The 25,864-nt window shown below is 41.0% G+C and overlaps 1 protein-coding gene across 2 annotated transcripts in view; it reads left to right on the forward strand.

Annotated features, from left to right (window-relative positions):
- Nucleotides 1-3,517: 3,517 nt before the first annotated feature.
- The window catches only part of ZFAND3 (zinc finger AN1-type containing 3), a 330,825-nt gene continuing 308,478 nt past the window's right edge, over nt 3,518-25,864 (forward strand). Inside the window, exon 1 of one of the 2 annotated variants that reach the window (XM_087438549.1) lies at nt 3,518-3,734. In XM_087438549.1, coding sequence (XP_087294675.1) covers nt 3,664-3,734 — 71 coding nt within the window. In that variant the 5' untranslated portion in view covers nt 3,518-3,663. The remainder of the gene's footprint in view (nt 3,735-25,864) is intronic. The other variant, XM_087438548.1, reaches the window with a different exon arrangement.

The following is a 25,864-nucleotide window of genomic DNA, read 5'->3' on the forward strand; positions in this document are numbered from 1 at the left end:
GCAGTCCCTGTGTACCCCTGCTCTTAGTCAGACTAGGATTTTTTCATACAACCTCAGTTGCTACTTCAAGAGCTCTGGCTGCTGAAGCATTAATATTATCCTTTACTAGACCCTACTGAGCACAGAGATGGCTCCTTTTGGGCCAATGATGATTACAAACTGCCCCCAAGAGGCACATCACAGGTTCATCTGGAACGTAATCCACACTAGGAAAATAGTCAAGACAATTATGACAAAAGCACTTCTGCCAATTACCCCCACACTTTGGTCCCCTAATTTGATGATGCCCTGAAATTTTATGTCCTCTCTGAGCTTTTGGCCAACTAAGTGGGCATGTTACAGAAAATTTGTTCAAGGGCTCTTCAGAAAGAAACCTTGGGAACTAAGAGTGAAGAGTTAGCTGGCCAGGGCCATCCTAACAGGAAGCAGATGAACACTGGGTCTCATTTCATACAACTACAGTGTGACAAAAAATCTCGCAGTGAGTTTCAGTGTCTTCTAAGGGAAGGTGGGTGATGATGGAGACATTCTCCCAGGATAGTCTGATTAGGATGCCAATTAATATATGGGTTTCACATTGATTAACAAATTATTGTGCTTTTTAATTCATTCAACAAATATTTATTGAATGCCTACCAAATGTGCCCTGGGCATTGTGTACATAGCAGTGAACAAAACAGACATGACCTTTGGAGAGGAGACACAAATAGTTAATTATAACCTGTGATAGGTGCTACCAAGGAAAAAGGTGCCATAGGAGATAAAAATGGGGCAACATAATTTTAATTGGAGCTGAGGGTCAGTGATGGCTTCTTTGAGGGAGTGTCATTGAAATTTAGGCCTATTCAACTATTAGAAATAGTTCAAGTGGGAGTTAGTGTGTTGGAAAATTCCTTTTTTTTTTTGGTGAGGAAGATTAGCCCTGAGCTAACATCTGTTGCCAGTCCTCCTCCTTTTACTGAGGAAGACTGGCCCTGGGCTAACATCTGTGCCCATCTTCCTCTACTTTATATGTGGGACACCTGCCACAGCATGGTTTGACGAGCAGTACGCAGGTCTGTGCACAGGATCCGAACCTGCGAACTCTGGGCTGGGCCAACAAAGCGGAGCGTGAACTTAACTACTACATCACCGAGCTGGCCCCCCTGGAAAATTCTTGATCATGTTCATTGTTCTTTAGGCTTTTGAATTTCAGGCTGCAATTTACTCTTTCTTTTGGTCTGTGGCATACACCTTTGGAAATTTTGTCAAGAACATAACCAAGCTTCTTTGAGAATTGCAGGCTACAAGGATGGGCCTCTGACAGTCATGTTTGCTTTACAAAACAAAGAGCCTTGTCTACATACTGCTCCAGTGGCTAAAGGCGACTGTACTAAGAATAAGCAACCTGACATAAGCTAGACCAATAAGGTTCTTTCTCCTGGGATTTGGGATTCATAGATACTAATTAATCCCTGCTGGTTCTCTGCCTGTTAAATTGAAAAACTGGCAAATAGGTAGGCAAGCAGTTTGTAAGATGACAACCACATTTTATATTAAATTTTCCTTTTGGTTTTAGGGTTTCCTTTTCCATATATAAAATACAATCATCAAGATGCCAATAGAGAAAGAGTTCCACTTAATCTCAGTTTGTTAAAGACTGTAAGTCTTTCACGAATGTGGCAATTTTATGAAGGTTTAAGGGCAATATGAGTCCAGTGAGAGCTAGGTGTGCTGTATGGTTTCATCCATTCTATGGACTTTTGATAGAAATATTTATTGAAGGCTCGTGAAAATCCACAAAGTCGAAACTAAATATTACACAAAATAAGTCAGCTGTCACATTTGGGGGTGCTTTGGCTCTAAGTGGCTTGATATTCGAAATCACGTCTTCATCATCAACAACATCTTTAGAAGGATGCTAAGCTAAATGTAATCCTTGCTCTTTGGAGGCCAAAAGAAACGACATCATCGTTAACAAGTCCACAGAGCATACACAAACAAAATGGTATGTCTAGAAATAAAATAATAACATTTAGTAATAAAATTAATCTAGGTAATACCCTCTAAGGCTCTCTTATCCCCGGCGGATCGAGGGTACACAGCAGCTATTTCTAAGAGCCAGGAAGCCTTCCTGGAAGTAGCAGGGACTTAGAGGGCCTCAGCTGTGATCACCTCCCCAGTCTCCGCGTTAAAATTAGCCATCAACAATCGCCTTCTGCTGCCGATTGGCTGGAGCTCACAATCAGTTCAGGATCAAAGACAAGGAGCGCTAAAGGAGTCATTTTTTTAGTGGCTCAAACTTCTTTGGCCACATCGATTTCTATCACTGATTTGGCCATAGCTCCCCCTAAACACCAAACATGTCCACTCTAGAAAGAGAGGTTCTCCTAACGTAGGCATAGCAAGTGGACTTCTGTCTCTGAGGCTGGGGGCACCCATGGGAGGGGGGGAGGAGCACGAAAACTGACCGAGCTATTACCCTCTCGCCCCGCCCTTGCTGTGTCGGGGGAGCGGAGGGACATTTCCCAGAAGTTCATTGCTGCTCAGTGGAGACCAGTTCTCCGGGTGGAACTGGAAGAGTGGGTGGGCGTGGGAGGACTGGGAAGAAAGAAGAGGTTGGCAGTTTGTGGAGAAATGCTCTCTGGCATCGTCCAGGGCCCACAGCGGCAGGTTCGAAGACCTCCTCGGCAGCTGAAGACTCCGGCAGTCCCGAGAAGACCGAGACCCACTTCCGGGTTTGGAAGCCCTCCCTCCTGGCCCCTCCCTGTACCCGGTTACGGGGTCTCCGGGCGCATGCGCAACGCTCGGCCGTCGCTCTGGGACTGGCCCAAGTTACCCTAAACAACTAATCTGCTCCTCCCCCTCCCGCTTGGGGCGTACCATTAGCGTTTGGGGGGAGGCAACGCGCCCCAGAATACCTAGAAGCCTGCTCCCCTTCTTCAGACGGGGAGAAGATAAGTGTGTCTCAGATCTTAAAAGTTCCAAGAATACGAAAACCTCAGAGGCCTGTCGCCGAGTGATAGTCCGACGCTCTCAGCTTTGCCCACAGCCTGTGTACTCTGCCTTTGAGGCGCTGAACAAAGTGGCACGCCCGGATCCCAGCTGATCAGCTGCTGGGCTTTGGCGGCGGCTCCCCCGGGCGAGACCATTGTGACTCCTTGGGAGGGGTGCGCGAGGAGGGGTGGGGGCGGAGCGCCCATTGTCCGGTCAGCGCAGCCTCCGGGGGAGGGGAGAGTGTTACGGAGCGAGCGGGGCCCGGGGTTTCACAGGCGCCGCTGCTGCGCCAGAGCCGGCGGGCGCCTCAGGTCCTTCCCAGCGCCGCCGCACGGGACATCGCTCTGGCCGGGAGCGGCGGTGGGAGCTGCCGAGGGCGCCGGGTCTTCCCTCCTCCCCCGAGGTCCTCGGTTCACCCGCACGCCCCTCCTCCTCAGCTCCCCTCCCTCTCCTCGCCGCGCCTCCCCCGGCCCCCCCGTCTCCGCAGGCCGAGTGGTGCGGCCCGCCTCCAGCTGACCGGCCTGGAATCCCGGCTCGGAGCCCCGGACTCGCGCCCGCCCGCGCGCCCGCTCCCTCCCCCTCCCCCCGCCCCGAGCCCCCTGCCGCCGCCGCCGCCTCCTCCGAGCGGGGCCCAGGCCCAGCCGCCGCCACCGCTGCCGCCGCCGAGCTCCGCCGCCGCCGAGCACCATGGGAGACGCCGGGAGCGAGCGCAGCAAAGCGCCCAGCCTGCCGCCTCGCTGTCCCTGCGGCTTCTGGGGGTGAGTGCCGGGCCAGGTGGGGGTGGGGGCGGGGGCGGGGGCCGGGGGCGCGGGCAGGCCTCGGGGCCGGGGAGGCCGGAACCCTCGGGCCTGGGTCCAAGCCGGGCCTACCGGGAGGGGGCAGGGGCCGCGTCCCGGGGAGGGGCGCCGGGTGGCGAGCTGAGGTGGGCAGAGAAGGCCCTGCCCGGGGTGCACTGCCACCCTCGGGGACTCGCCTGCCCGAGGCTCGGGCAACAGGGGCCGCCTGGGCCACGGGTGAGGGGGGCAGGGCAGCGGGGAGGGATGAGGGGGCGGCGTTGGCACCTCCGGGTGAAGTTGGGTGCCCCCATCCCTTGGCATGTGGAGGCCAGCCCTTCAGCCCTTCCTCCCCCCTTGATATGAGTTGGTGTCCAGGCACCAGGAGGGTATTTCCTTTGACTTTTTCACCTCCCCTCCTCCCTGTCCCCAAGAGACTTGCATCATCACTTCCTAAATTATATCCCAGTGCCCCATTTGCTTTTAGGAAGCTGTTCACACGTCACTCATTTTTAACAGTCGAGCCCAGAACCCAGCCTGGGGTAGTTATAAGACTGTTGAGGTCTCACCTTTATTTTAAAACACGTTTCAGAAGATCCGTAAAATTTCTTGGTCAGAAAAACAACAACAACAAAATCAGTCTGGCTTGGGAACGTGAGAGCCAATTTGCTGAATTGGCTCAAATTCCCTTCTCCTTATCTTTTTTTAAAATGATAGAAATGTTCACATTGGCTAGCATATATTGTTACTTGGCCATCCTGTGTTAGAGTGAAAAAATATGAGGTGGAAAATCGACTTTTCACCTAGAGTTGCAGTTTAAATTCTCCTTGTAATACTTTTGAGTTTCGTGGATTGCCATCCCTCTTACCTAACAGGTGCCTCCATCATACCGTATGACTAATTTTCTTGTTAAAAAACTGGAGACTTGGAATGAAGTCCAATTTTTGTGATTGAGCCCTTTTTTTTGTTTTATTTTCCAAAGAGTCTACTTTTCGAAGTACACTGAGGTACATAGAAGTACTAAGGAAATGATATTTCTGGTGAGGACATCTTGGGAAGATGTATTGGAGTATTTTATCTTTTCCATCTCCCAGATCCTAGGAAAAGTTAAGGTACAAATTAAGGCTGTGACTTTTGGGAATGCAGAGAAAGATTAGAAAGTGGATCTTAATGTAGATTTCTGTGGAAATTGTCAAATCCAAAGGTTATGACAAAGAAATAGATTCTCATTTACTCATCTTTCTGCTTTTTCTTTCTCAAAAAATTCCCAGAAGGACATTAGTCAAATGTAAGTTATGGCGTTACCAAAAGTGCTGAAGATGTGAAAATATTTTAGGTTTTATAGTTTCCCCTTTTTGATTTGAAAATAGTAATTGAGTTGTCTGCTAAGTGCTTTCATGGACAATCTAATTCCCATAGGAATCTTACGAGGTAGGAACCATTCTCTTTATTTGTGGATGGGGAAACTGAGGCTTAGGGAGCGTGGATAACTTGCCCCTTGCACACAGGGAGTTTAGGGTGGAGCTGGTGAGCTCTTTAGATTGCTTAGCATCATCATGTTTATGACATCAGTCTGCTGCCCTGGAAAAATCTGGTGTCACAAGCCTCAGATTGTAACTCATTGTAAGAAGACATGTGGCTCAAAGAAAGTAGCTGCCAGTGGCAACTAATGCCTGGGATGTATCAGAGGTCTGTTTCCTGGCAACATGCTTGTGTCCTTGGGACCGTTATCATGAGTGGAACCCTTATTGAAACACTTGTAGCAAGACTTAGAAACTAAGGAAATAGAATAGCCTTTTACCTTTAGTCAGCAGAGTTCTGAGTAATGCTGAGAGTTTGGTAGTAGCAGAGAGGAATAGTTACACTGATGCCATACTTGACCCATAAGCAACCAGGGCATCTTTCTTGATACTTTCAATCTGGCGCTTCTTATGAACTGCAGTTTGGTCAACAGGAGTAGTGAACACAAAACTAATATTTTTTTACGGTGAAAAGTGTTCTTTTTAACATGTAACGCTTTAACCTTTCCGAAAGGTGTTTGTAGGCACCTGTGTAGTTTCCATTTTACACCAAAGTGTAATGAAATTGCTGCCTAGTTTCCATCATATCATAACTGACTTTGAACATGTTTCCCTTATTGCGTGGGCTATGTTCATTTTATGTTCGATAAGTAAACTTAGAATATATTCAACAAATATTTGAGTGCCTCTGATATAATGGTGGATGAGGGGACACTGGCCTCATCCTTTGGGAGCAAGGGGCATAGAGAAGTAAAGTGACAGTTACAATAAAGTGTGTTAGGCTTGGTACAGGGTGCAGTGGGAGGGACACCTACACTAGCTGAGGTGGAGGTAGAGGAAGGTGGCCTGGAGGAAGTGACACCTGCCTAGCCCTGCAGGAAGGCTACGAGAATGGAAATAGGGAGAAGAGTGTTTCTTTCAAGCAGAAGGAATAGCATGGGTGAAGGCCTGGATGTGAGAGAGAGCGCTACACTTTTGAGGAACTGAAAGTTCATTGAGGTCGATTGGTAGATTGTGAAGGGGAATTGACTAGAGATGAGACTGAGATGGTGAGAGCATTTGGTGATAGAGGGCCCCATAGGTAATGCTCAGAACTTTGGACTTGATCCTGAGTCCACTGGGGAGCTGTTGAAGAACTTTGAGCGGGTAGTGACATGATTTACTTCCATGTGAAAGATTATTGGATGATCTTGAGAGTGGCCTGGGTGTGTGGGTATGATTGTGTGTGTCTGTATGAATATGTTGTATGTATGTACGCAGGGTGTTGCCAAGTACAGGAGACTTCTCAGGAAGAGTAATCCAGGCCAGTGGTGATGATGGCCTGCACCGGTATAGTGGCCAGAGAGAATGGAGAGAAGTAGATAGATGTGAAAGCCATTCAGGAGGTATCTTTTGTCTTTTCCCTTCATGAAAATGAAGGTGAGTGTGTTCTCTAAAAACTTCAGTCAGCCTTGCAATCTGTGGAAGCCATAGGTCTGTAAAGTCAGCTAGCCAGGGCCCACACCCAGCCCTTTGCAGAGGAGCCTCTCAGCAGAATGTTCTGGCACCAGCAGACTAAAGGCAGTTCCTTTAAGATTGCTCTTCTCTCCGGTGCCTTAGACTGTAGCACTTGCTGCTCAGCATTGTCTAGTCAGGACATCAATCAGTGGGACTTGGTTAAGTAGGAGAGCTTTGAGGTCTTTCTTGTGGTAACACAATTAGAAAGGAGAATCCTAGAGGAGCATACGATGCAAATGTGTTAGTGCCTAGAGCATGTGAAGTTCTAGTTCTCTCCCTCTTGGTTTATATTGTGTCATTGTGTGCAGGTAATTAAGTTATCATTTTATAGAGAGACCATCTCTCCACTGGGAAACTTTGCTATCTTGGAAATTGTTGAAGATTTACCTCTTTATAAAAGTTGGAAGTTGTTTGTATAGTACATACATACAATGTTTTTAGGGTTAATGACCCTAATATAAAGTTTTTTCCCTGAGACGTGGACTTAAAACTTTTAGTGAAATATGAGCATTTTCTTGGCTTATTTTAGGCATTTAGTAATCATGCAAAAAACATACAAGTTTGTAATTGTCAAATCTGAAATGAAATAGTTATGTTAGTACATTGGTACAATTAGTTCCTTTTGTTTAGTTGAAATAAATACATACACAAAAGCATTTTTAAACTATACAGATATAAGTGGTGTTAGTTGAAGCTGCATTTTCCATTGTTTAGACATTTAAAACGTACTGAGGTATGTAGATTCTTCACAGATATTTTCAAAAGTTGTTGAAAGAGCAGACCTAAAATATTATAAAGAAAGATAGGAAGAATAAGACAGTAAGAATATACTGACTATATTTTAGGATAATTAGGTAGGATGGGGAAAGATGGACTTTTTTTCCTTAATTCTATTTAGTGAGTATAAAAATCCAATTACTATTATATTTTGCTTTTACAATTGGAAACAATCTCTATCACAATGTAATGTTATGGAAACTTTGGGAAGTATTATTTCTTTCATAAATAAGTTTAAAGTATAGTAGACATAAATGTTCAGTCTGGTATTTAGGGAATAATGGAGTATTTAAATATGGAATTTATTAGGTAAACTATTCATTGTTTTGATAAGAAAAAAGAAGCTGTTTTTTCTAATGAATCATGTCATAAAAGAAGTACTATGAGGTACATTTTTCTTTAGGGAAATAAATTTTATTAGTATTTTATTTTTGTGATCTATTCTCTTGAAGCATTTTACTTACCAACTAGATCTGCTAGATAATGATGTATGTTAAATAAAGATGGGGTTAGGCAGAGCTTAAGAGAAGTCTCTCAAAATAAATTCCATTCCTGATATGGTTTCTAGAGAAAGTTGATTGAACATATAACATGATTTGTTTTATTCCATTTTACTTTTGGCAATCACAAGATACTGACTAGTTAGATTATCTATCTATCGATCTATATTTTTTTCTTTTATTTTCTCTGGGCCTAAGCTTTGGGAGTTGATGTGGAACTCTGTTTCTGTCACTTTGTGAGTCATCTGGCTAGTCTGCTTGGCTGCTAGCAGTGTGTGGCCCTCACACTGGTTTTGATTCTTCAGTCTCAGTCTCCCAGTTGGAACATGTTGCCATGCTTCAACCAGCTTAACCTGGGCTTTCAAGTTCATGAGAACACAGCATGAATCACTAGTTAATCAGTAGACTGTACATTCCAGTGATGTCAGTAATTATCCTTTGATTATAAAACCCCCCTAAACATTCTCTTTAAAACAGAACAGCTTGTTTGTGCAGTTTTACTTTGCATCTTTGAGTATTGTGTGCATCTGAAGATACAACATGATTTAAATAAAGTATTCACTGTCACTATGTATATCTATTTGCTCCGTTTTCCTGCTTATATTTGGGGCATCCAGAAAATATGAAATTTGCCCCTTTGATGTGATGGAGTACGGGGAGATAATTTTTTTTTTTTTAAGAAAACATGGTCTTGGGGCTGGCCTGGTGGCGTAGTGGTTAGGTTTGAGTGCTTTGCTTTGGTGGCCTGGGGTTTGCAGGTTCGGATCCCGGGCATGGACCTATGCACTGCTTATCAAGCCATGCTGTGGCAGGCGTCCCACATAAGAAATAGAGGAACATGGGCACAGACATTAGCTCAGGGCCAGTCTTCCTCAGCAAAAAGAGAAGGATTGGCAACAGATGTTAGCTCAGGGCTAATCTTCCTCACCAGAAAAAAAAAAGAAAAAAAAAAGAAAAAAAAAAGAAAAAACCTGGTCTTTTGTTTACATTGGTTTGAGGCAATAGCCTTTTAGAGTTAGATCCAGTTAACATATGGGACATAAACTTCTTTTGGTATCAACCTCTTCTCTGCATTCACCCTTCTTCCCATTCAGCACCCTCCTCCCCACCCAAAAAAGAAGAGAACTTAGTACTTTAAGTTGTACTGAAAAGTTTTGATTAAAAATCTCTTCATAATCCTTAATGATATTAAAGTTAACGTTTGTTTTCACAAATAAACCTTTTCCTAGCTGGAAAAATCAGAAGGCTGAGAATCCTTTGACATGAATAAAGTCCTTACAAAAAAAACCCTGTGTATTAAATATTATTTACTGAGAACAGAGTACTAAGAGAGTGAGAACTAATATAATTTGAATTTTTTATTAGGTCATAAGGAAGTTGTGTCTGCGCAAACTGATACAAAGTTTGAAATCCTACAGTAATCATAGATGAAGATTAAGGTTAAAAATTCTTTTTTCTATTTGAAGAAAGGTTAAGTTTGGTATCTCAGCAAAGCCACATGTAGGAAGTGATTGGTCACAACCCAGCACTTGTATAATTTTAATGAAACACTTAAAAAAATCGTCCAGATTCAGGCTTGTTGGGTGTTGTGGGGCTTTGTCTTTGTGTCAGAGTGCTTTGTAAAAGAGGATCTTCATTCCAACTGGGTGGATGACTCTGATGTCACTCAGTTCTACTAGGGGCTTTGAGAAACAGGCTGATCCTGCTCTGGACTCCGTCCCTCTATAACAAGATTATGTTGCTGAATGAGATATTTAGACATAAGGAAGAAGTTTCCTGTATGTGTTAAATGCAGAAGAGAGGTTAAGCAACTTTATTTGAAGTTTTTAGTAACCAGAATCGAAGACCATGTTCTAGAATTGTAGCTACTAGCACATGTAGCAATTTAAATTCACACTAATTAAAATTAAATAAAATTAAAAATTCAGTTCTTCAGTTACATTAGCTACATTTGAGGTACTCACTAGCTCAGTGGTTAGTGGCTACCCTGTTGGGGAACACAGATATAGAACACTTCGTCCTCCCAGAAAGTTCTGTTGGACAATGTTCTTCTAGAACGTTTTACCTGATAGGCAGCCAGGATTTTCTATCCTGTTTTCTTTTTCCAGTTTTATTGAGATATAATTGATGTTCAAGCCTATTTTCTTTTGAGTTCTCCAGATCTCTCTTTTCTCATATTCTGAAAATGAAGGACTTGTCTAATTTAGCTCTAAGCTTCTTTCCAGCTCTAACATATTTTATTTCCATTGGGGGAAGCAATACTTCTGTTAATCCAGATTACTGGGAAGTGCTCCTTTGATCAGTTTTGGGAATTAGAATTTCAGTACAAGTTAGTTTATAATTTGAGCATTTTTTTTTCATGTTAGCTTTTGAGTCAATCATCTTTGCTCTTTTCTTAGCACTATTAAACTGGCAATCTCAGAGGCCTATACAGGGAGGTGTTGGACTAATAGAGAATCAATTTTTTTTTTCCTCTTTAGTGAGAGAATTTTTGAAGCTATTCACCTTGAACTGTGTGACTTTTGTAGAGGAATAATATTTGTTTTCACAAATGTAAATCTCATATGACAGCTTTTGATATGTGATTAAGGATAAATGCATTGGATTTTCTGGTAGATTCAAGTCTCTATATACAGAGGAAGTTGGAGTATATTGGAATATCCAGCAGCAGTGGGCAAAACCAAACTGGTATGTGACGCACCAGGCTGAGGGAATGGCACAAGATGAGTGAAAATGCCATGTCATCCTTGAGGCCAGAGGACAGAGCTGCAGACAGTGCCAGACATCTGAGGTTGTGGCTGCAGCTGTTACCTAGGGGAAGAAAGAATACAGTAGGAAGAGGAGGCAGTACTAGCTGACTGCATCTGTTCATTCAGCTGTATCAGATGTTCTGTACCATAGGCAGGTGCCATTTTGTATTAGGGCAGAAGAATGTCCTGGGAGAGGTCACTGATGCAGCTTGCTACCTACCACTCTGGTCTGTGGGGGTGGAGTAGGGGTAGGGGCAGATCACATCACACCACAGCATTTTGTATTTCTAGGTGGGCAGGCTCTATTGAGCCTCAATACCGCCTCATTAATGACTCGGCAAAGAGTGAGGTTGGTGACACTGTACTTGGGACGTTTTGGGAAGTGCCTTTTCTCATTTCTTTCTGCTAAAGTGGAGTGGTGTGGAGTAACAGCTGTTGATGTCTTGTCTACTTCTTGGACTCTTATACACTGGTAAGTTGAAGTGCATTTATATAAAATAATCACACTCTCAGCGACACTTCCTGCAAGTATTCTGACCATTCAGAAACATCACAAATAACTCTTCTCACAGTCAGGTTCTTGGGCCAGGCATTGCTTTTCTATTGTATGCTTGAGTTGGTGGCATTCCTGAACATGGTGTGAGGAGGTTTCTGTAGCTTATGGTACTGAACTAGAAGAATGAGGGCAGAATTGAACACAGTTTGGGTGGATGGCTTTGCTGATCAAGTCTGTGCTTTCAAAGTCTCTGCCTATTTCAGGTCATCATTTTTCAATTTTCAGCCCTTTCTAGGGTGGCTTATATGGATAGATGTGTTGGCAAAGTTATCTCCTGAAAGGATTCTTTTTTGACATAACGAATGAGACATAAAGTAGGTTGAATAATATAGTCATTCTTAAACTGGTCGAAATGTGTTAACCATCAAAAAATAATAAAAAATAAACTAGAGGTAGAAGGTCTGGTGTATTTCAGTGTGAGATGTTTCTAGATTATGATTTTTTGGTTTCTGTCCTTGGGAATCATGGATGATATTCTTCATTTTCTTCTTCAGATGCCACTGAAATCCAGAAAACCAGGTTTTTCAAGTCATTGTATGTTTGTGTATGAAACTTTGCGTGTATGTACAAAATCTTCACAGTGCATGACTTTATACAGTTTTATCTAGTTTGCCTTTCCCTTTTAATAGAAAACAAAGCTGTGCTACTCACCTTTAAAAATAAAGGAGTATTCTTGGGTGTTGATCCACAAAAATGCTTGCTAAGGAGAACTTTTGTTTATTCTTTTGTGGATTGGGGGGACGTGTTCATATAATCTCTGAGGCCTGTATTCCCTGTTTCTGTCGATAGGTCACTGTTAATTAGCTCTCCTGTCATCCATGTAAGGCTAATCTTTTTGTTCGGTGCATATTGGGCAGGATCTAATCAAGGAACAGTTGCTGTGACTTGAATGATAAGGATACAATCTTGAGTGAAAGTGTGGAGTATTGCATGGTGTATATTAGAGTCTTTTAGGAGTTTATAATCTCAATAAGATCAGTATGGATTAATTCAGAAAATGATAACCATAGTAAAACCTGTTACATGGAAGTGCATTTCCCTAAAGACTGCATTTTGTTCCTCTTGGTTTTAAACTGTTTAGTAATTAGATACTCTAATCCTATAGTTGAAAGCCTTCTAGGTTTACCTGAATAGTTTTCATTGTGGATAAATTAGATACTTACATTGTGTGTGTTTTGGGTTGAGCTAGGGACAGAAAGAATGGAGTGTGTTGGTTTTGTGTTTAAACTTGGGGTACAGAAAAGTCAGTGGACAGATAGGTATCAGATACCAGATTCGGAGGTGAGCTGAAAGAGTGAGGACAAAGAACGTGGTCAAGGGGAAGACTGGAGTGCAAAGGGGATGAGGATGGGGACATATGGATGGAAGTGGGGTGATGGTAATTAGGAATGAAGATGACTTGTGGTCACCAGCACCAATTTCTAGTCAAAATATGAGAGGTGGCCACATCTGTAAGGGCTGGAGAAACTAATGTGAACAGTTGGTGGGCGGGATTCAAGAAAACATTCTGTCTTATCTTGCAGTGTAGAATGTGAGTCCTCTGGGGTCTTACAGATAATTGCTAAAGATCATAGGATGAGAGCTGTGGTGCAGATTCCAAACTAAAGTTTAGTGGAAACAGCAGCAGCTTTCAGCAGAATTGGTGTTCCATCTCTTAGAACTCCTTGGGCTCTTTCATCTGCTAAGCCCAAAGGTACCTTCTCAGCTAGTCAAAGAATGGGGTGTCATGGTGTTTCTTTGCAGCACGCCGTGGAGACTCAGTCCGCTTCTTTCCTTTGCTGGTATTGCCATGACCAGCTCCATTCCTTGGGACTGACTTTTCTTCTCCCTTTTCAACCCCCAAGCCTAGTGGCGATTTCAACCAAGTTGCACCCATCTTGTGCTGTTCTTGGAAAAACAGTTCTCACAAGCCCTTCTCATTTAAAAGATTTTGCAACTAATACATGTGAAAGAGGTTACATTAAATCTTTTTTTTTTTTTTAATTTACCATTTTAACCATTTTTTTTTTTAAGATTTTTTTTTTTTTTATTCATTTTTTCCCCCCAAAGCCCCAGTAGACAGTTGTATGTCGTAGGTTCACATCCTTCTAGTTGCTGTACGTGGGACTCGGCCTCGGGTTGGATGGAGATGTGGTGCCTCGGGGCGCGCCCGGGATCCGAACTCGGGCCGCCAGCATCAGAGCGCGCGCACTCAACCGCCAAGCCACGGAGCCGGCCCTAAATCTTAAATAATTTACTAGTAGTGCCACCTGGGGAATAAGACCTTCTCATTTGCTGAGAGGTTAATGAAGGGCCCCCTCTCGTCAAACCCAGGCTCTTTCAAAACACCTCCAAGAACAAAGGGCATGCTGATCTCTTATCTCCAGAAAACCAGCTGAGCTCAATGGTTAGGCAGAGGCTTTGGAATCAAAGTCCTGGGTTTAAAACCTGCCTTTATAACTTTCTGTTTAAACTCAGGACTAGCCCTGAGCTAACATCCGATGCCAATCCTCCCCTTTTTTCTTGAGGAAGATTGGCCCTAAACATCCATGCCCATCTTCCTCTACCTTATATGGGACTCCACCACAGCAGGGCTTAACAAGCGGTGCGTCAGTGCGTGCCCAGGATCCGAACCTGTAAACCCCGGGCCGTCGCAGCGAAGCGCGAGCACTTAACTGCTTGCGCCACAGGGCCGGCCCCTGTAACTTTTTTCTTGACTTTGGGCAATTTACCTCTCTGCCTCTTTGTCTTTAAAAGGAGTATCTTAGAGTTGCTTTAAGTTTTAGTGAGCTCTAATGCCTGTCAAGCCCTTGGCACAGTGCCTGACCATGGTAATTACGTTTATTAAGGGCTAACTTCCCAGCTTTGAATAAAAGAGCATTAGTGGCGGATTAATAGATGCAGAAGTATCTCGCCTCAACTGGGCAATTTGTATTTATGGTAATCTCCAGACTAGTGCCACCTAGTTAGTTGATGAGGTTCCTGACTGGCCTTTGCCAGTTTGTGTATTTTCCAGAGCCAGTCCCCTGTTGAGCAAGCATTTGTTAAGCACTCTTGTGTATCTTGAGCTCTGTTAGACATGATATGCCCTGCTCTGTCTTCTGCCCTAAGAAAGCTCACGGTCTAGAAGGGGAAGCAGACTAATAAACTGACAAAACACCGTGAGGAAAGTGCTATCGGAGATCATCACAGAGTACTGTGAGAGCACTGATGGGGCATCTTATTGAGATTGGAAGTGGAAGATGGCCAGGAGGGCTTCCGAGGAGATGGTGTTTAAGCTGGGTATGACAGATGAGCGGGAGTTAACCATGTGAAGATGGTGCGGAAGGGCTTTCCAGGCATTTCAAACAGCTTGTGCAAGGGCAGAGAGGAGTGAGAAGGCGTGCTGAGTTCAGAGAATTGCAAATACAACGCAGTATGTTAGCTGCAGTGTATGGCAGGAGGCAAGATGAAGCTGGGGAGATGAGCAGGGGGCAGTTATGAACATACTTGATTGCCGTGCTATTGAGTTTAGATTTCATCGTGGAAGCAGTTGGGACCATTTACGGATTTTAAGCATGAATGACAGATGATATTTATATTCAAAAAAGTTACTTTGGTGGCAGTGTGGAGTAGAATTGGAGGGTATAAGCATGGAAGCAGAGTCCAGTTAGAGCATTTAAATGTTTTTGGGCCATGGATCCCTTTGGCAATTTGATGAAGCCCATGGACCCCTTCTCAGAATAATACATAAAATAAAATTCCTGTGATTATGAAGGAAACCACTTAGATCTAAATACACTTTTATCCATGGACTGTGGGCTCCGTGGACCCTAGAAAAAGCAACCCTGAGTGAATGCCCTAGTAGGAGAGCTGAGAATGAGTGTAGGCTGAAATCGGGGTATTTTAGTTCATTCGGGCTGCTATAACAAAATACCATAGACTGGATGGCTTATAAACAACAGAAATTTATTTCTCACAGTTATGGAAGCTGGAAATCCATGGATTTGGCACTGGCAGATTTGGTGTCTGGTGAGCACCAGCTTCCTCATTGACGCTGTGTTCTCACTATAACCTCATATAGCAGAAGGGATAAGGGACCTTTCTCCAGCCTCTTTTCTAAGGACACTAATCCCATTCATGAGGGAAGAGCCTTCATGATCTAATCACCTCCTTTGGGCACATTGGGCATTAGGATTCAATATATGAATTTTGGGGATGGTGGGGTCATAAACATTTCAGTCCATAGTACTGGGTCAGTGAGGACTGGAGAAGGAGGGCTTGAGTATAACAGCAGAGACAGATTGGATGGAGGATAGGGTGGGGGAGGTGGAAAGGAGAAGAGAGGCAGCAAGATTTCTGACATGGGCAACTGGGTAAAAGATGGTGTCCGTCACTTATGGTGGGTACAGAAGTTCTACTTATAAACTGGCTAGATTTTGAAAGGTCATTTGTGAATCCATTTATTCCTAAGTCCAAAGTGAAATTTTAGAAGCAGCAGCTACTGGCATCTGTCAGTGGTGTGCAGAATTTTGTTTGGTAGAAGAAAATTTATACTTTGGAAGTTTCTAAGTTGAAGTGATTCTGTATGGAAGATGATGAGTGGGTTGTAGGGAAGAGATGATTAGTTTTAAGACAAGTTGAGTAGATTTTTTTGGTGAATTAGATAGCATGTCAACATATATATATATTTTTTTTTTGTAAGGAAGATCAGCCCTGAGCTAACATCCATGCCAATCTTCCTCTTTTTGCTGAGGAAGACCGGCCCTGAGCTCACATTTATTGCCAATCCTCCTCCTTTTTTTTTTTTTTTCCCCTTTCTCTCCCCAAAGCCCCAGTAGATAGTTGTATGTTATAGTTGCACGTCCTGCTAGTTGCTGTATGTGGGACGTGGCCTCAGCATGGCCCGACAAACAGTATGTTGGTGCGTGCCCAGGATCCGAACCCAGGCCGCCAGTAGTGGAGCATGCGCACTTAACCGCTAAGCCACGGGGCTGGCCCCTCAACATACTTTTATTGTATCCTTTTTTAAGGTAAACTTTTTATTGAAGTATAACGTACGTAGTGGAAAATGCGTAAATCTTAAGTGTGTAGTGAAATGAATTTTTTCACAAAGTGAATATACCCATATAACCAGCACATGTATCAAGAAATAGCATTCCCAGCCCTGCCCCCCCTCATCCTCTTCCAGTCACTACCTAGCCCTCTTCCTTAAGGGTCATCACTATACTGACTTCTAATGCCATAGGTTACCTTAAAAATTTTTTTTCTTAGGTCTTATTGTCCACTTTTTTGTTGAGGCATAACTTAGTTTACTGCTCACAGTTCAAGTATATATTTTGATGAGTTAAAAAAATATTTTTTAGAGCAGTTTTAGATTCACAGCAAAATTGAGCATGAGGTACAGAGAGTTCCTCCATACACTGTGTCCCCACACGCGCAGAGCCTCCCTCACTGGCACTATCCCCTACCAGGATTTGTTACTGTTGATGAACCTACGTTAACACATCATTATCACTCAAAGTCCGTAGTTTACATTAGGGTTCACTCCTGTTGTGCATTCTGTGGGTTTTGTATCCACCATTCTAGTATCATGCAGAATGGTTTCACTGTCCTAAAAATTCTCTGTGCTACGCCTATTCATATCCCCACCCCCCAGCAATCACTGATCTTTTTACTGTCTCCATAGTTTTGCCTTTTCCAGAATGTCATATGATTGGAGTCATATAGTATGTAGCCTTTTCCGATCGGCTTCTTTCACTTAGTGATATGCATTTAAGGTTCCTCCATGTCTTTTCATGGCTTGATAGCTCCTTTCTCTTTTAGCACTGAATAATATTCCATTGTCTGGATGTGCCACAGTTTATCCATTCACCTACTGGTGACTTCCAAGTTTTGGCAATTATGAACAAAGCTGCTATAACCATTCATGTGCCGGTTTTTGTGTGGACGTAAGTTTTCAACTTGGTGAATACCAGGGAGTGTGATTGCTAGATTGTATGATAGGCATGTGTTTAGTTTTGTAAGAAATTGCCAAGCTGTTTTCCAATGTGGCTGTACCATTTGACATGCCCACTGGCAATGAATGAGAGTTCCTCTTGCTCCACATCTTTACCAGCATTTGGTGGTGTTAGTGTTTTGGATTTTGGCCATTCTAATAGGTGTGTAGTGGTATCTCATTTTAATTTGCAATCCCCTAATGATATATGATGTTGAGCATCTTTCAGATGCTTATTTACTATCTGTACATCTTCTTTAGTGAGGTGTCTGTTCAGGTCTTTTGTTTTCTTATTGTGTTTTAAGAGTTCATTGTATATATTTTGGATAGTAGTCCTCTGATTATCAGATATGTCTTTTGCAGATATTTTCTCTGTGGCTTGTCCTCTCATTCTCTTAAGTTTGATGAATATTTATGTACAACTTGATTTTTTTCGTATGTGTATACTTGAATAACTACCACTCACACAGACTGACATATAGTTAGTACATTTCCAGTCCCCTGGCAGGAGTCTCTGGTGCCTTACCCCAGTTGATACCCCCAACCTATTCTGACCTCTGTCACCATAGATTAGTTTTGCCTGTTTTTGAATTTTATGTAAATGGAATCATATAATATTTACTCTGGTGTTGGCTCTTTCCCTCAGCATTATGACTATGAGATTCATTTACATTTGTGTAGAGAGGTAGTAATTTTTCATTGGTTTGTTGTATTCCATTGTATGATAGCATGATTTATCCATTCTGCTTTTTGGAGTTTTCTGGTTTTGGGGGTATTATGAATAATGCTGCTGTGAACATTCTTCCATGTGTCTTTTGGTGGACATAAGCACCTGTTTCTCTTCGGTATATACCCAGCAGTAGAATTGTTGGGTTATAAGGTGTGTGTGTATATGGTTGGATTTAGTCGATACTGCCACTTTTCTGAAGTGGTTGTATCAGTGTATACTCCCACTACCAGGATATGAGAGTTCTGGTTATTCTGCATCTTCGTCAATACTTGATATTGACTGTCTCTCTCTTGTTAGTTGTGTGTAGGGTTATCACATTGTGGTTTTAATTTGCATTTGCCTGATGACTAATGAAATTGAGTACCTTTCTTTGTTGGCCATCTGGCTAAACTTTGTTGTGAGATGCCTATCAGACTTTTTGTTTATTTTTCTTTTGGGTTGTCTGCTTTTTTTCTTATTCATTTGTAGGAGTTCTTTATGTATTCTGGACATGAGTGCTTTTTCAGATAGCATGTAAATGTACCTATATAGTTTTGTACTATCTTTTAATTCTCTTTTTTTAAATTACAAAAGGAATGTGTTCATGTACTAAAAAATTCAAACAACACAAATGGGTATACAGTGAAAGGGATGTCTGCCTCCTACACCATACCTTTAGTTCCACTTTCTAGTGAGAATCGTGGTTAAGTTTCTTGAGTATCCCACCAAGAGTTTCCTGTGCATACACTGCATTTATCCTTTTTTCTAACACAAATAGTAGCATACTGCACACTATTCTGTACCTTGCTCTTTTTACTTAATTATGTTTTAGAGTTCTTTGCAAATCAGCATATACATTTCTTGCTGCTTCTTTTAAATGGCAGGGCGTATTCCTATAGGTGCACATGCTAGATTTAGTTTAACCAGGTTATCTAGTCACTTCTTGATGGATATTATTATTATTATTATTACTATGCTACAAAAATGGTGTCAGGTATGTTGAATTTTAGGGCTTATAGACCATTTAAATGTGGAAATGCCTTAGACGTCCAGAGTTTAGGAGAGAGGGTAAGCCAGGACTGTACCATTTAGGGTGACATGAGTGCATAGGTTGTTGCTGAAGACAGCTGAGCAGGTAGGATCACATAGAAAGTGCTGTTAGACCAGTGGTTCTCTCTGGAGTCGGGATGGGGTTGTCAGAATCACTGTGGTAGCCTTTTCTAAAAAACACGTTACTGTTGCTTCCCCCAGCTCTAATTTAGTATGTCTAGTGTGGGATCTGAGAATTTTTTCTTCCATCCCTTGACTTCTACCCCTATATGTCACTTTCCTTTTGAGATCCAGTTGTTTAGAGTGAGAATATAGCTGAGGATGGAACCCTCAGAAACACAAGTATAATAAGGAGTGTGGGGTGGAGATGGATGGACATAGATAGGAGAAATCAGGTGAGTGTAGGGTCACTGAAACCATGAGAGGGGATAGTTCAATGAGGAAGTGGCACTAGGGTCATGCTGCAAAGAGTGGTCAAGTAAGATGATGATTAGGACTTCTCTGCTGCTTAAGATTGCTAGAAGAATTTAAATAATGCCTTTTTAGTCACATTGTGCATCTCAGCAATGTTCTGGCCCAGCATGATACCAAGATACCTTTTATGGAAAATTGCCATAATTATATCCCATGTGTACCAGAAATTAACAACTTCTGGTAATGATCCAAGAATCTGTAAATCATGAATTAAGAAACTTTTGAATCTGTTTATAATTTTGGTTTCTATTAATTCTCTTCCAGTAATAAAATTATTTAAATTTTTGCGTTAGATTTTTAAAAAAAACAAAACTTAAACTTCTAACATTTTAGGTTTGAAGAGGTACTTGGTCCTTATAGTCTATAGGTCCTGGTGGACAAGAATGCACTCACCTCATCTGTCTTGATATTTTACTTAATTTTATAGATGTATTCCACTCTCAGCTTTTGTTTTTCTAGGAAGAAGTCCCTTTTATTTAGTCTGGACTTTCATCCCTGTAAATATTCAGATGTCTTTTCTGAAGTCTTTCCATTTGTGTGTTATGTGTTTTTGAAGTGCGTCTATGTCACTGAAAAGACACTAAATACTCCCCTTCCACCCCCCTGTCCCAGGGTATAGGGATGGGGTAGAAAGGAACTGATTATGTGGAAAGTAATAAAATTTGTTTCTTAAAAATAAAGCTTAATATATAGGAAAAATTAGATGAGATATGAGGTAAGATGAGGGGGTAAACTTCTGGCTGATACTGATTTATACTGTTTCATTCATGATTATGGGTTGTATGTGTCAGTATTACAGAAGAAGAAAGGGCATATTAGTTCACACATAGTGGGATTGAGAGTAAAGATCAAATTGAATTTTTCAGATATTTTGAAAATATTATTTTACTGCATGTTATTTTGTATAAACAGTCTTCAGTTTATTTAGCTATATGACTGCTATATTCTGACTTTAAGGAATTTTAAGCATTTCAGCATTTGAGCTCTGATCAAGGACATCTGGGCCATTTGAATTTGTAGATGAGCTCTTATTAGAGTGCAGTTGTATACCATTGTGTTAATGGTAAATATGTTGATGTAAAATACGTGTTAATGGTAAGTGTACACAAAGATACATTTTAAATTTGCTTAAAATTATATCGATACAGTTTAATAGTCTCAAGTATAATGGCAACTTACTGTTGCTTCCTTTTAGAAATATCAGAGGCCAGGAGGGTGAGGTTGAAGCTATTTTGACTCACTGCTGCTTTACAACATAGTGACAGACAGGAGGGCCCTGGGCTGTAATGTGGGCAGTGGCTGGATCTGCAGACAAAGACAGTTTGCTGCATTTTAACCCAGAAAGATTAGCAAGTTGGTACTTGGGTTCCTGGCTCAGAATTAGATGTATCTTTGAAGAGCTGCTGCTGCTCTTTGTTTTAGCTGAAACCTTGAGATTGTTGTTTTCAAAAGGTTTGAAAGGGGATTGAAAATTTTTGGATATGGCCTTCATGCTACAGCATTATTGAATGTAGAAAGTAAGTTTCAGTTGCTTTGTTCCTCATCATTTTTTTGCTTACCTTATTTATATTGAGACAACTCACACACCATAAAATTCATCCTTTTAAAGTGTACAATTTAGTGATTTTTAGTATATTCAGAAAGTTATGCAACCATCACTGCTGTCTAATTCCAGAAAATTTTCATCTCAAAAAGAAATTATGTACCCATTAGCAGTGCTTCACATTCCTCTCTCACTCTGGCAGCCACAAATCTGCTTTCTGTTTTCATTGATTTACGAATTTTGAACAGTTCACATAAATAGAATCATAAAATATATGGCCTTTGTGTTTGCCTTCTTTCACTTAGCATAATGTTTTCAAGGTTTCCATGTTGTAGCATGTGTTAGCACTTCATTTCTTTTTATGGCTGAGTAATATTCCATTGTACAGATGTACCACGTTTTGTTTATCCATTCAACTCTTGGTAGACATTTGGGTTATTTCTACTTTGGGCTTTTATGAATAATATTATGAACATTTGTGTACAAGTTTTTGTTTGAATACATGTATTCAGTTCTCTTGGATATGTACCTAGGAGGGGAATTGCTGGGTCATATGGTAACTCTGTGTTTAACTTTTTGAATAACTTCTAGACTGTTTTCGAGAGCAGCTGCATCATTTTTCATTTCAGTCAGCAATGTATGAGGGTTCTAGTTTCTCCACATCCTTGCCAACATTTGTCATTGTTCATCTTTTTGATTATAGCCATCCTACTGGGTGTGAAGTGGTATCTCATTGTAGTTTTGATTTGCATTTGCTAATGATTAATGATGTTGAGCATCTTTTCCTGTGCCTATTGGCCTTTTATATATTTATTTGAGAAATGGCTACTCGAATCCTTTGTCCATTTTTTAATTGGGTTATATGTCTTTTTATTATTAAGTTGTAATAGTTCTTTATACGTATATATTCTGGATACTAGTCCCATATTAGATATATGATTTGCAAATATTTTCTCCTGTTTTGTAGGTTGTTTTTTCAGATCGTGTCCTTTGAAGCACAAATGTTTTTAGTTTTGATGAAGTCCAATTTATCTTTGTTTTTGGTTGCTCGTGCTTTTGGTGTCGTATCTAAGAAAATGTCTAATCCAAGATCACGAAGATTTACAACTTTTTTTTCTAATGGTCTTATAGTTTTAGCTCTTCTCTTACATTTAAATGGATGATCCATTTTGAGTTAATTTTTGTACGTGGTGTGAGATAAGGTTCCAGCTTCATTCTTTTGCATGTGGATATGTAGTTGTCCCCATACCATTTGTTGAAAAACTGTTCTTTCTCCAATGAATTGTCTTGGCAGCCTTCTGAAAAATCAGTTAAACATAAATGTAAGAATTTATTTCTGGACTCTCAGTTTTATTCCATTGATCTATGCCACTTACTTAGTAGTTAAGTTTTGAAGTCAGGAAGTGTGAGTCCTCCAATTTTGTTCTTTATCAAGATTGTTTTGGCTGTTTTGGGTCCTTTGCATTTCCATGTGAATTTTAGGATCAGCTTGTCAATTTCTGCAAAGAAGCTGGCTAGGAATTTGAAAAGGAATTGCATTGCATCTATAGGTTAATTGGGGAGTATTGCCATGTTAACAGTATTTAGTCTTCCTATCCTTGAACATTGGGATATTGTTTCATTTATCTATGTTTTCAATTTCTTTCAATAATGTTTTATAGTTTTCAGTGTATAAGTCTTGCACTTCTTTTGTTAAATTTATACCCATTTTGTGTTTTGATACTATTATAAGTGGAATTATTTTCTTAATTTCATTTTCAGACTGGTCATTGATAGTGTGTAGAAATACAATTGATTTTTGTGTATTGTTCTTGTGTCCTGCAACCTTGCGTAACTTATTAGTTCTAATAGTTTTTTAGTGAATTCCTTTGGATTTTTATGCATACAAGATCATGTCATTTGCAAATAGGGATAGTTTTACTTCTTCTTTTACAATCTGAATGCCTTTTATTTCTTTTTCTTGCTTAATTGCCCTGGCTGGAACCTCCAATACAAGATTGAGTAGAAATGATGAGACCAGACATCCTTGTTCCAGCTCTTAGGAAGAAAGCTTTCAGTCTTTCACCATTAGTGATGAAGTTAGCTGTGGTAATGATGTTAGCTTTTTTGTAAATGACCTTTTTTTTTCTGGTGTGGAAGATTGGCCCTGAGCTAACATCTGTTGTCAATCTTCCTCTTTTTGCTTGACGAAGATTGTCCCTGAGCTAATACCTGTGCCAGTCTTCCTCTGTTTTGTATGTGGGATGACACCACAGCATGGTTTGATGAGCAATGTATAGGCCTGTGCCTGGGATCTGAACCCGCGAACCCTGGGCTGCCGAAGTGGAGCGCGTCAACCTAACCACTGCCTCACTGGGCCTGCCCCTGTAAATGCCTTTTATCAGGCTGAAGTGCCTTTCTATCCTTAGTTTGTTGAGGTGTTTTTTGTTTTTTTTTTTCTGAGGAAGATTAGCCCTGAGCTAATATCTGATGCCAATCCTCCTCTTTTTGCTGAGGAAGATTGGCCCCGCGCTAACATCTGTGCCCATCCTGCTCTACTTTATATGGGACGCCGCCACAGCATGGCTTGACAAGTGGTGTAGCGATGTGTGCCCGGGATCCAAACCTGCGAACCCTGGGCCGCTGAAACGGAGCGTGTGTACTTAACCGCTATGCCACCGGGCTGGCCCCTGGTTTTTTTTTTTATTAATGAAGGGGTGTTGGATTTGTTCAAATGCTTTTTCTGTGTCTGTTGAAATTGTCATGTGTTTTTTGTCCTTTAAACTATCGATATATGATCTGTTACTTTGGTTGATTTTCAGATGCTGAACCAACCTTACATTCTTGTGATAAATCCCACTTGGTCTAGCATATAATCCTTTTTATTTGTTGCTGGGTTTCGTTGTGCTGGTATTTTATTGAGGATTTTTATATCTATATTTATAGGAGATTTTGGTCTCTAGTTTTCTTTTGTCATGATATCTTTGGTTTTGGACTCGGTAGTACTGGCCTTATAGATTGAGTTGGGATGTGTTCCCTTCTCTTCCATTTTTTGGGAAAAGTTTGTGAAGAATTGGTATTAACTCTTCTTTAAATATTTGATAGAATTCATCAGTGAAACCATCTGTGTCTGGGCTTTTCTTTGTAGAAAGTTTTTCTATTACTAAATCTCTGTTTCTCTGTTGTTTTTCTCTTCTTTATCTCGTTACTTTCCGCTTAAGTCTATTATTGCCTTTGTTCTGCTTGTTTTAGGTTTAGTTTGCTCTTTTTCTCATGTTTTAAGGTAGGAGATTAGTTTGACTTGAGATTTTTCTTTTTTAATATAGACATTTACAGGTATAAATTTCCCTCTAAGCACTGCTTTAACTGGATCCCATAAGTTTTGGTTATGTGGTTTTCTCTCAGAGTATTTTCTCATTTCCTTTGCAATTTCTTCTTTGCTTCAATTTTTTTTTTATGTGTTAGCTAAAATATGCATTAGTACTGGAAGCAGTAATAATTGCTACCATTTACTGGATGCCAGTCACTTATATGTGATATTTTCCTAATCCTTGTGGGAATTGTGTGATTGATGGAATAGTGGTTTCCTGTTTTACAGACAGGGGAAGGGAATGGAGGCTTAGTCAGTTTTCTAAGGTTTTACATAGCAAGTAAGTGGCCCTACTCTCTTCAGAGCTTGTATTGCTCCCCCCTGTGCAACAGTTCCACTCTAAACTACTTGGAAATAGTAGTGATTCCTTTAAATAGAAGGTTAAATATATTTTCATAATATGCAGGCAGTGGCAGGTAGCTGGACTGCATTATTTAATACTTGCCATATTATATTCACATATGGAATGCCATCTTTTCTTCCATTTAAACATTTGAGATTTAGATTTTTACCCCTCAACTGTTACAAGGACTTTGGCTGGGCTTGGCTTTTAAATGTGTGTTTTGTGGGAACCTTGCTGAATCAATAAACAGCTTTAGGTGGTGTTTTGTGTTCAGATTCTGATATGAAAGATAACTTGTGTCCACAGTTTGTTAAATCTTGTTTTAGGTGGGCCATTGCTGTATTGAAGAGCAAGTGTTTAAATATTTTCATGTTTATTTTTTATTTTTCTGTACAATTGAATTGCTTGTGAGACAGAGAAGAGCCCTGTTGACGCTTTGAAAAATTACCCAAAGGAATTAGCATGCATTTCATGCTTCTTACCAGATTCCTGTTGTTACAGGATTGTATAAAGGATACATGTTTGTATGCTTTGTAATATATAATGATGTGGAGCACATTATAACTAATCAGTAAGTACCAAAGGATGAAGGCCTTGGGATAAGCTTTGATCAGCTCCTTTTTCTGTTTGTTTCTTCTGTGCACACAGTGTGTGGTTACTGTAGCCTAGAATTTTAGGCTCAAACTAAAACTTTTAAATGAAACTTGATTTTTTTCCCCTTCACTCATTCGTTTAAAAAAAAGAGGGAGAAAGAAACGACGAAATCCAGCCATTTGTGACAACATGGATGGACATTGAGGGTATAATGCAAAGTGAAATAAGTCAGAGGGAGAAGGCCAAATACCGTATGATTTCCTTCATTAAGTAGTAGATAATAACAACAATAAACAAACACATAGGGACAGAGATTGGATTGGTGGTTACCAGAGGGGAAGGGGGGAGGGTGGAGGGTGAAAGGGATAATTCGGTACATGTGTGTGGTGATGGGTTGTAATTAGTATTTTGGTGGTGAACATGATGTAGTCCATGCAGAAATAGAAGTACAATGATGTACACCTGAAATTTTTGCAATGTTATAAACCAATGGTACT

This window comes from Ceratotherium simum, chromosome 13 (assembly GCF_057802395.1).
Source record: "Ceratotherium simum simum isolate JZ-2026a chromosome 13, ASM5780239v1, whole genome shotgun sequence".
NCBI classification, from domain to species: Eukaryota; Metazoa; Chordata; class Mammalia; order Perissodactyla; family Rhinocerotidae; genus Ceratotherium; species Ceratotherium simum.